The 12,400-nt window shown below is 37.7% G+C and overlaps 1 protein-coding gene across 1 annotated transcript in view; it reads left to right on the forward strand.

The window, feature by feature from the left end:
- The window catches only part of ADAM7 (ADAM metallopeptidase domain 7), a 45,773-nt gene extending 33,796 nt beyond the window's left edge, over window positions 1–11,977 (forward strand). The window contains 8 exon segments of the mRNA XM_067745499.1: window positions 842–922; window positions 2,055–2,133; window positions 2,659–2,744; window positions 2,746–2,765; window positions 3,354–3,453; window positions 10,116–10,209; window positions 11,466–11,574; window positions 11,833–11,977. Of these exon segments, the coding sequence (XP_067601600.1) occupies window positions 842–922; window positions 2,055–2,133; window positions 2,659–2,744; window positions 2,746–2,765; window positions 3,354–3,453; window positions 10,116–10,209; window positions 11,466–11,574; window positions 11,833–11,977 (714 nt within the window).
- The last annotated feature ends 423 nt before the right edge of the window (window positions 11,978–12,400 follow it).

Here is a 12,400-nt window from a genome sequence, read left to right on the forward strand (position 1 = left end):
GGAAAACAGAGAGACATTGGTTAAAGGATACAAACTCTCTTATAAAATGAATAACTTTTGGAGATCTAATGTAAAGCATGGTGACTATAGTTAATAATACCGTAATGTGTACCTGAAATTTTCTGAGAAGTAGATCTTAGGTGTTATCACAAAAAAAGTAACTATTTGACGTGATGGGTGGGTTAATTAGGTTGTTTGTGGTCATCTCACAATGTATAAGAGTACCTAAAGTCATCACGATATACACTTTAAATATATACAATTTTTAATTGTTAATTATACCTCAATAGAGTTGGAAAAACATTTCCAGATGTAAGCTTTTTTTCTAAAGAAACAGGTAAAACTAAAAATAACAGTTGACAAATAAATGAGCTAAGATAAGCCAGGCAATAACCACAAGCAACACAACAACAGTAATTTGGTCATAAAACCTACCCCCCAAAACGAGCATAATTTAAAACGAAAGTAATAAGTATAAATAAGAAGATTAATTGATTTTGACAAAATGCCCAACCAGCAACTGTGAAATAAACGATCATAGATCCTTATCAAATCAGAAAAAAACCTCATAGAAGGAATAGAAGAAATTGCTGCAATTACAATGGTGGAATCTTTGATAGATTAACATTTGAAGAATTAATAAGGACATAGGCATTATAATAATTAATGTTTGTATACAACAGTATTTGAATGTGCAGTACACATGTCAAATGACCATTGAATATTTATAGAGGATTTCTTCTTCCACAGAAGATTCTACATGTGGTTTTTCACAACAGAACAAATGATGCAAATTCTAAGAGCCAGTAATTCTAATTCATCTTGGTGACTTCATTTCTAGGTGTGCAGCAATGGTGAATGTGTGACTACTGCACAGGCCTACAATTCAACCAACTGCTCCTCTCAGTGCAATGAAAATTCTGTAAGGTTTGACTCCTTTTAAAATTAGTGTCTTACCAGTCATTTATTTACACAAGACTTCATTCCTGAGCCCATGTATAAGTGCAGGTGTGCGCATGAGCGTGTATGTATGTATGTATATACGTACGTATAGTGATTTTTAAATAAAATATGCATTTGGGATCCATTTTTTTCATGTATCATCAATAATATTGATCCAAAAGCCAAACCAAGTATTATACATAGATAATGCCAGTGTTGCAAGTATCTGTCTTATCATTGGACTGGTAATCTAGAAACCCAGGAGCTTACATATGAATGAAGTTTAAACCTGAAGTTTAACATTGGATCTATCATAATTTCACTTACAGTTAAATTACACCAATATCAACATTAGCCTAAAGCTTTTGAGAAAAACAATAAAAGCAATTTTTTTCACTCATTTAACACTGTTCAATACTAGCAGTACCTAGCAGTTTGCATGTGTGGGTAACATCTTTCCTAAGCCAAATTAATCAGTAACACGTATACAGAGTTGTACTCTTTCAATTATTTTACATATACATTAAATTTTAAAAGCTTCATAACAACATTAAAAGATAAGTACTATTTCTATGCCCACTTTTAGAGATGGCGAACCAGTCGCACTGATGGTATGCGCAAGGAAAAGCTGAGAATTCAGGACAGAAAGAGTGTGTGTTCTTAACCATTACACAATGCTCTTTGATGAACTAAACATTATGCCATCACTCTTTTCCCACATTAATATTATCTCACTGTTACTAGGCCTAGTTAGAGTCTCCTCTTTGGCTATGACATGTCCAGCTCTAGCCGGGCTGTTCATTTAATAAGATTTATGGCTTCTGGAAAAATAAGTCAAACTACCTGGCTCATCTGGTTTTGAATTTGTCAGGATCATTCTCTTGTTCCAAGGCCATCTTCAAAGACAGCTGCTCCTTGTATTTTGTTTGCTTATTTTTCCCAACGTTGATTTTGGTATGTTTAGTTAATTAATCAATAAAAAGTTCATGAGTGCGTGGGTGTGTGTGTTTTTGGGTGTGTGTGTTTGATGTAGAGCTGGCACTAAGCTAAATGAGCTTCAAAACACAACTTACCTCAGTCCTTTGATGAATTATGATTTACGGCTCTTCCAGGTGGATGATGGTGAACTTGAGTGCCAGTGTGAGGCAGTACAGGCATCTGCGGAATGGGAGGAAACCTTAAATGTTACCAGTGAGCATCCTAGATTAATATAATATCCTTCATATATCAAAAGCCTCACCAGTGAGAATGCTTTTTGCTTATATTCTAAGTCCACTGCACATATGTTGTATTTCTGTATGGATTTGTATGGTCTTCTTGGTACATTGGATATTTAAATACCCAAGTTTGAATTTACTAAAATTTCTTTTTAGAATGAACGTATCTCCTTCTAGTTAAATTTGGATGAGTTCTTCTAAGAACCCGTAACACAGTAAGGCCTTTTCTATAGTCAATAACTGACAATCCAACTTTTCCTGCTGACTGTGATTCCCTTAAACACAATGGAATCTTGGGTGGAGTGTTAATTGTTAATACAGATAATAATTTGTGCAATGTTTTGGTCTTTTACTTTATTTAAAAAAATAACTGGTGGAGGGAGAATTAAAGCCCTTTAAGGAAGGAATAAGCAGAATTGTAACAGCTCAGTTAAGTGTTAATATTCCATCGTCCTAAAGTTGATGTCCTGGCTGAAGTTCATGTGTCTTAATGTTACAGATATCTCCATCCTGGTGGTTGGGCTCATCCTGGTTATTATTGGTGTTGTGGTTGTCATAGTATTAATTCGTTACAAAAAATGTATTAAAGTTGAAGCAAGTTCAAAGGTATGTCTGTATTCTCTCTGTGTTGAAGGGGACCATGACTGAGACTATGTAAGCTTTATGGCCATAGAGATGGGAGAAAAGTATAAGCCTCTTACTGAAGGCCAAGTAGATTAGTAATAAGTCAGGCTTTTACACACTTTGCTCTCATTGAAATGTTTATCCCAGTGACTCCCAAACTTTGCTGCACACTGGAATCAAAAGGGATTTAGGATTGACATACATATACTACTATGTATAAAATAGATAACTAATGAGAACAGACTGTACAGCACAGAGAACTCTACCCAATGCTCTGTGGTGACCTAAATGGGAAGGAAATCCAAGGAAGAGGGGATATTTCTATACGCGTGGCTGATTCACCTTGCTACACAGCAGAAACTAACACAACACTGTAAAGCAACTATACTCCAATTTTTTTTTAAAAGGAGATTTAAAAAAAATACTAAATTTGATTCCTCCATCAGATTTAATTGTTATAGAGTGTAACATGAGTATCAGTCTTTAAAAAATCTCCAAGATGATTTAATATTAACCACTGGCTTACCTCATACTTTAGCTGGTATCAACATTCAATTCCTTTCTTGACAGCCCACCGAGAGAAACCCTAGGAGTGGAGAATAAAGGATACTTTGGTGATGAGCAGCAGACAAGGACTGAGTCCATCTTACCTGGTATTCACCCCCTACATGTAAGAAAATATCATTCGTACTAGTTAATCAATTTAAAAAGTAGTTGTATGTATGTTTGAAGTGGAACTATCCCTAAGCTAAGTGAGGTGGGAAATGCAGAATGGTCTAACCTGATTCCACACCAATAACCTTCCGTTGACAGGTGGGGAAGGAGAGGACGGCAGGACTCAAACATACCAAGACACTATTTCAGAGCAGAATGGTTAAATAAAATACTAATTTGTGCATGACTGGAAAAATGTACAAGCATAAACCATATTCTGGGATATGAAACAAATCTTAATAAATTTAAAAGAATTGGGGTCATACAAAATATGTTCTCAAAATAAAATTCTATTAGAGATCAGTATGAGAAAAATACTGGGAAAAATCTTTTTCTCGTAAAAAATTTAAAATGTACAAGACTAAATGATAGTGTTAAGAGATAAATATTCGGGGGTAAAAGTATAATCACATGCAAGGAGGAGGTCACTATTATAAGTTGGGAAAGTGGCTAATTTGGGGGGAGGAAGTGGGTGACAGTAATGATAGGAAACTTGAAATGGCAAAGTTTTATTCCTTAATCAGTGCAGTGATTGCAAGGATATTTACCTTAAATGGTTCATTAAGCCATGAATCTGTTTTGTGTGTGTTTTTTATCTGTATTGTATTTTCCCAAGAAATGACTAAAAATGAATAAGGGCAACAATGCCAATTATTAGTGGGGATATAGAGAGTAAAAACTCTCATAAAAGCTAATGAAACTTTAAATGGTACAACCAATAGGTAAAATTCATACTATACCCTAAACGTGATCATACACATTCACTGTAATCCAGCAATTCCTGTCATTATGAACACACCGAACAGAAATATGTACATGTGTATATCGGAAAACATCAACAATAATGTTCCAACAGCATTATTTGCAAAAAGTGAAAATAATACGAATGTCCAATAACGCTACAGAGAAGGAAAAACGAACAAACTACCGACATTTACAACATACTATTGTATGTGATATCTTACTGTCACACACTCTTAGACAACACACCGAACCTAAAAGCAAACTGTATGATTCAACTTATATAAATTCAAACTGACAAAACTACTCTATGGTATTAGAAGTCAGGGTAGTCGTACCACAGGGAAGATTTTCAGAGGGAACGGTTAAAGTTTTATGTTTTGATCTGGGTGGGGTTCGGTTACCCGTAGGTGCTCATTTTTAAAAATTCACCCACCTCATACTTTCTGTTTGTACATTTCTTTGTGTATCTTTTACATTAAAAGAAAAGTTTATTAAAATGACACCCATAGCAATATATGAAAACATAATAAAAAAGCTGACAATCCTGTAAAAGTCCCTGCAAGCAGTGGCTTGTTCAGCACCTTTAACAACAGCTATGATTTCCAAAGCATTTGATTCAGTGGGAAAAAAAAAAAAAAATGTGAGTGCTGGTTAGGAAGCTACAAAAGCATTCCTTTTAAAAAAGTTAACCAGTGAGGAAAGAATTTGCGATAAGATTATACCGATGAAACTGCCCACTAGGACCTAAGTTTTGAAGGAAGTATGAACTGATCCTTGTTAGATGCAAATGCCAATGAAAATATAATGGTGCTAGTATTTTAAAATTAGGATTTTTTTTTTTTTTTTTGGTTAGTGGTAATCTTGCTCCACGTCTCCAGAGATTCTGAATGCTTTACCCCAACTCTTCATGTCCCAAAAGCCCCGTGCTTTTTACTGTACAATATTACAGAACAAGCTCCCACCCTACCCCCAGGAACACATATATGACATTATAGTAGAAAGGCTTTTACTGAACTTCTCTTACTTATGTCTGTATAGTTACCCTTTCTCTGGTAATATGATGCTTGATCATTTTTATCCAATCATACATTTTATTATGCCAGTGGTGACCCAAATCAACAAGTCTACATTGTCCACGCAAATGAAAGGAAAATATTGTGTAATAATTTTTTAAGCTTACACTGAGATTTTCTGATATGAGAACACAGGATGCTAATATCAGGTTTAAATAAGAAACTGAATGTAAATGCACTTAGCACTGTGTCTGGTATATATTTAGCACTTAATATGTGTTAAGTGTCTACTATGCCTCATGCACTGTCACAGTCACTTCCCTAATTACATTTTCTTTAAATTAATGTGCAAAACAGTTGCACTCCCAGAGAACGGATTCAGGTGAAGTTAGCCTGAGCGTATGATCAATGATAGATAGTCATCAGAGGTTCAAATAGAGCCTGGGGCATATTTATATTGAATACAAAATCCTTAAGGACTTTTTGGATTTTTAGTTAAATGGGGGAACTTAGAAGTAGAGCTTAATAAATATTTGTTAAATATATGAACGAATTTAATTAACCATATAGCATAATATATTATAAATACAGATTGTATAGGACAGTTTGGGTCCTTGAATCTCTTGTTTAGGTTTTTTGTATTATTTGTCATAAAATTATATGAATAATAATGATTTAGCTGACTCCTGTCTGATACATTAGTTACCCATCAAAGGCCAGTTCTCAGCAAAATTGTGGTTTGGAAAAGATCTGTGTTTGGTGTCCTTTCCCAGTTACATTAATGATATTTGGTTAGCTTTTCTGTCTGGTACCCAGTGCCTCTCCTAGGTCCTGTTTCCACTGAACCATGCTGCCTGGTTGTATTAATGTCCACGGGGCTGGGGGGGGGGGGGTTAAAAGAAAGCACTTCAAAAAGGGTAACTTCGCAGGGCACATCTGCATTACAATAGTAAGTTCTGGAAATCCTCACAGACCTCCAAGGTCCAAAGGGATGTGCCTGGTTGTGGAATTTCAGGCATGCAGACAATTAGAGACTCTAAGATTTGGAAGTTAACAGACTGACCTTGAACTACTCATATCATAACATGTAAAGAAACTCCCACTCTTATATGTATGCTTGATGTACAGATAAGTTGTTAGACTCATCCATCGCAAGAGAACAACCTAGGCAAGATATGGTCTCTGTGTGTTTCAATATCTGTACATTTACTAGGACTGTATCCTAGAGACGACTAGCAAATGTATTTTGTAGGCTCGGAAAACAGTCATAGTTGTTTGAGCCCTAACTGCAGGTTAAGAGTATCTCTTTTCGTCAGCCAAGAACTGCAGAGTCCTCGGAGAGACGTCAACCAGTTTCTTGAGTCCACACTACATCACGCTGGTATGGTCCCTTGGCTCTTTTCTGTTGGTTGTGCTGGTCTGTGTACATTTCACTAATAATCTTGGTACCTCTTAACCACTCATTGGTCCCTTGAAAATTTCCAACAGTATAACATGGCTCTCTGACTTGAGGCAGAAACAGGAACGTCCTACTTCTCAGCAGGGCTGGGATTAGGGTGATAAAGAGCACAGTGACTCTTGTAAGCACACAGTCAGATACCGTCATTATTTAAAATACTGACTGTGCTTATCATGAATTCTTGGGAATTAGTTCTGATTTTTTTTAAAAAAAACAACACATTAACGTATTATTGATTGTGATCACAGAGTTTGTTTGCACCCCTTAAATGCTGCTCCTGGGACAAATACCTCGCTCACCTCGCCCTGGTCCCAGCCCTGGTTCTCAGGGGTCAAACCCAATGACAGCTTCCAGAGAGGCCCTGATCAGCAGAGGGCTTTCCGCTAACTGAGGAGATGTCTTCCCTGAATAAATATTGATGAGAAAGAAACAAATTAGCTAAATCAGCCCACACATGCACGAGAGACACGGAGCCAAAAAAGAGATATTACCAGGTTTCTAAGAGCCCCTGTACCACTGGAATCTTTATCTACACCTGTATCCTCAAGGTCACACAGAACACTTCCTATTCAGAACTGGACGCTGAAATCACCAAGACTCTCAACTACATCTTTGTAAACTCAGCAATTCTCATTACGCATTGTTCAATGGCCAGAAGGGTGTGATTAAGGTAGTGTTCAGTCTGTGGCTCCACAGAATCTGCCTGTCACACAAAAGGGTCTCAGAACGTGCTGTATAGTCAGGGTGGCATGGAATGAGCATATCTCCCCATGCCCTGCTCCACCAGCACAGTCCCTTTTTATAAATTGGTTTTACTGGGATTTCAACTGAGATGTTTTTTGAAGGAAAGCTCTAGTACTTGAAAAATGTTTGGCAATCTTACCAAATATATTGTTGGAGAGAGTTACAATCAGGATAACAAGGAAACCTGGCTTCTGATAAAACGTCACTTATCCTGAACTATCATTGCCTCACCCCACCCCCATCCCCTCCATTCCCTAGCGATTTACAGTCTTAGGTTTTTCATGGATCAAAAAGAGGTGGTCTGTGTGTATATGTGCTCATGTGTATGTGTGCCTGTGTGTGAAATCTGGGTTGGTTCCTGACACAGATTTTTCAAATGCTAGCCTCCTTTTGTGTTCTTTGTCTACTCATTGATTGGAGAGATCCTCTGTTCTTATCAAAAGATTAGGAAGGTTGAAATTGTTTCCCCTGATATGCTTAAATTTCTAACTGATAATTCAGCAGTGCATGTTTTAGTCCAAGAGTTTTCAACCTGACTGAAGGAGCAAGCTAGAATTCAACAGTGTCAGAGTCTGAATACATTTTAGAAATAACAACAAAAACAAAATTTCTTTCTCAAACTTTTCTTGGATAGAGTATACATACCCATGGGTTCTCATGAGGTATTTTAAAGGACATAACAGTACTGGTAATCATAGAAGAGGTATCCTTTCTAATGGAACAGTTTTTTTCATGATTACTTTGTCCAAGTTTTCACTTACAAATCAATAACTGACTATGCCCCAGGAATGATTTCACTTTTGAATTATTAGGTCTGATATCAGAATATTTATCAAAAAATTGTGATTTTTGCCAAAGGGAGACAAAATGAGCATTCAGAGTTTTTGTTTTCATTCCTTCATTCATCCATTCAGTGACTTTTGTTGAGTCCCTGCAATGTACTGGGTTAATGTGAAGCTTTCCCCAAGAAAGCATTCTTACTAGAACTACTGCCCAATACACTTTCCCTGTTGGGATGGAGAAGACAAGACTTTTCTAATGGTCCCTCCACTCCACAAGGATGAACCTGTCTCATACTGGGGAGTAGAAAGAGATGCTCCTTAGTGCAAGCAAACTGGCTTCTTGTATTGAAAAATAAAATGATTTTCTTTCTTTTGTGATAGGCTTGTTGATTTTATTTTATAATGACGGCTTAATTAGCCATGGCTAAGGCGATCTGGGAGAATGTGAATAAATGAAGTACAACAGAATCCAGAAAGGTTACTGTAATTAGTAGATATAAATGAAATATAACATGCTTATAGATTTTGCAGAAAACAATCTACTTTTAACCATCGCTTTTTATTTAGAGCTTGAAATTGGATATCCAAAACGGCCGTGCAAGGCTAGGCTGAGGATTCCGGATGCAAGATCGTCTTAACCTTCCCTAGATGTTTGCTACACATATTTCTGGTAGTTTTTCCAATGTTTTTTATCCAGACAGAAAACGGTGAAGAGAAACAACATCTTCTGTAATATTTACCTGTAGAATGGCATAGACATAGGCTACCAAAAAAATCTACCATTTTTCAAATGCTCCTTAGCTTAATACAAAAAATAGTCTTCTTGCTCTAGGATTTTCTTACAAAATATTAATCTAATTACTTAAAAAAAAAGAAGAGTCAAAACTTAGAGGATAGTAAATTACAACGCCGAGTCTAAGAAGTAAAACATCTCTTATAACAGGTTATTTCTTTGGGAACATAAAAGTACTTATCTTAATTTGAACCTGACATAATTACCATTAATTATGGCTTAAATAAACTTCTCTCCTGTAGAGATGCCAAGGAAATCTGTGCAGGAAACATCAGATTCCACTAGTTAATTAAAAGGGAAAAGAATAGTCACTTTAACTACAAAAATCCTTCTTAAACTTGTGGTGGCAGCCAAAGAGGACATGAAATGCTCCTGTTAATTCTAAATGACTAGAAGTTAATTCAAAATCCCTTATTTTTTAGAATTCCTTAAGAACGTGACAGAAAAGTCAGAGCATTACAAAAATTTCAGAAAATTGACTCCAGCAGAGAAGAAAGACAATTCCCACGAAGGACTTTTGAGATCCTTACAATATACGGGTTTGAGCACTTCCTGTGCGATTTCTGCACTGTTTCCTTCCCTTCCTGTCAGTTGACGGTGATGCGCGGGATTGTCCTGGGAATGATTTCAGCTCCTTCTTATATGGGGGCTCCTCAAAGTGTTCTCATGGGTTCTCTATTTTCTTTTTTGTTAACTGCTAAAGCTATCTGCAATTATTTTTTCACTTACTGAAATAAAGTTTTCAAGGGCTAACTGCAAATTTTCTGATTCAATGAAATAAAGACTGCAAATCAAAGAAGAAAGCGGATGGTTCTTGGTGAATTTCTGTGGCTCTGCTGACTGGTTGATGGGAGAGTGAGTGAAATCAGCAAAGGACAGCAGTGACTCAGCACTTTGTACCCAGTGTGCTTTCAAAAAGCATCTGTTTTTCTAATCAAAGCTATTCCTTTAAGAAACAAAACTGGCACCTTGGATGGGCAATGAATTCATGCACCGAGGGCATTTACCAGCCTGTGGTAATGAAACAAGGTTTCACAGTATATATTGATAGGTGTTATAGATTTAATTTGTCCCATTTTCCAGAGTGACATGAGTCTGGTCTGGGTAGGAGATACAGAGTCTGCCTCCGTGCTCTGGCCTCCACAAAAGTGCCTGTCTCCTGCGTATCCTCCACAGGGTAAGTCGGACACTTAAAAAAGAGATGATGAATACTTACCTGATTAAAATAAATCTTTATATGTAAAAAGAAAGAAAGAAAAAAACAATACCGATAAAGGCATGCTTAATGCAAAATATACTAATTGAAATATTTTATGTAAATTTTTGAGAAAAGAGAAATTCCATATCATATACACTAGCCTCATTAAAGCAAACAAATAATCCTCATGTCCAAGACAAATATCATATGATATTGCTTATATGTGGAATCTAAAAAAAAAATGGTACAAATGAACTTATTTACAGAACAAAGAGTCACAGATGTAGAAAACAAACTTATGGTTGGCAGGGGAAGCAGGGGGAAGCAGGGGTCAGGGGGAGGGTTAAATTGGGAGACTGGGATTGAGATGCACACACTACTATATATAAAACAGATAACTAATAAGGACCTATTGTATAGCACAGGGAACTCTACTCAATACTCTGTAATGGCCTATATGGGAAAAGAATCTAAAGAAGAGTGGATATATGTATATGTATAAATGATTCACTTTGCTGTACACTTGAAACTAACACAACACTGTAAATCAACTATAAACAATTTTTTTTTAAAAGACAAAATGAAGGGATGTTCACATATCCATATTTGCCTGAACAATACGTGTTGATGAACAATGTACATTTTGGTGATATTCCCCCTTTAATAGAATCATTTTCTTGATTTTTTTTTTTTTTTTTTTTATTGTTCCCATATCTCTTTCAGAAAACTCCCCTCATGGTGTCCTTTCCGAGGACGTCACTCATGTCCTCTGTCTTGGGCTCCACATTCAGCTAACTACCAATTTCTAGTGATTTCTTATTTTTCAAATTTCTTCTCTCCAGTTATAAATATGTCTGGAATTCCCTAAGTCCTCCTGCTTCATTGCTTCCTGCCTAGATAATCACTCTAGTCTTCTAATCTGCTTCCCTGTTTTTCAAATAACCCCAGGGGCCTTCTGACAATCGAGCCTCTTTTTAATTTCAGGTGGTATTCACCATGCTTGCCCATACTACTCAACCTGGGCCTTAGAGACTTTACCTACAGTCCTTTCAAATGCTGCCTCTCTCTGCTCTATTTCTTAGGGATCTTCTTCTTCCAATATTGTCAACAGATTAGGAAGCATTTTCACAGCCATCCCCTACTAGTGGGCCCCTTGTAGGCCCAGTTCTGTCGCTGGTTATGGAGCCAGTTATGATTTCATAGCCTTGATATTTCTAGCTCTTGTCACCTCCCAGGGTTTGAATCCTTTCCCTTGAACCCACAGGCACTGACAGAACTCCTGGTGGGAATGGACGTACCTGCTAGACCTACTGTCCGAGCACCTCTGCCTCCCACCTCAGCCCCGTAAGTGCCTTGCTGCCCTGCCACGAATAAATAACCCTTCCTGATGCTAGTACTTGCCTCAACTTAGACGGAGCTTGCTACGGGTCTGGGATATTGTGTCTTGGGATGCTGGGCTGTGCTTACAGCTGGGTCATGTGCCCTCTGCCCTGGACAGAGGCAGATTTATCGGCAAGCTCATGAAGCTGGGGCTTCAGGGCCCATCACATGCACTGCTCCTTCCAAGACCTTTTATATAACTTTGTATTTACATTTTTTAAGGACATTCAGTGGGCTGGTTTGGGTTGGTGAGCAGGAAGTCAAACGACTGATCAGCAAAAGCGCCGACAGAAAACAAACAGGACAAAGATGCATCTTAGTTAGGCTGAGGTTTAGTCATAGGGAGGGCGAGAGTGGACTGACCTGAAATGGGAAGAGGCGGGTATGGGCATGAGAGAAGCATGGCAGGTTTGACAAGCCCCCAACACCATCCCACCCCCACCTGGGGGGTGAGTACCTGAGAGAGCACCACAGAGGAAAATCCAAGGCATGAGTGAAACCCAGCTGAACTTTGACGATGCTCCCCAGCCCAGGCACAGATCAAGGGCAGAGGGCCAAAGGTATATCGGCTCCCAGAATTTGAGCAAAACTGCTGCCCAAGCCTGTGAGTGATACAGAACCAGGGAAACCCACAGAAATCAGTAAAATATAAAAAGAAGTCAAACTGAGCAGAGACGTGAGTAGCTGTACATTGCAGGGGGTGGAGGGCAGTTGGGGGATAGATTCTGCAGTTTAACTTCACACAAAATCACTTTAAAAAATTCTCCAGGGCTTCCCTGGTGGCGCAGTG

Source organism: Pseudorca crassidens, chromosome 7 (genome assembly GCF_039906515.1).
Source record: "Pseudorca crassidens isolate mPseCra1 chromosome 7, mPseCra1.hap1, whole genome shotgun sequence".
Lineage (NCBI taxonomy): Eukaryota > Metazoa > Chordata > Mammalia > Artiodactyla > Delphinidae > Pseudorca > Pseudorca crassidens.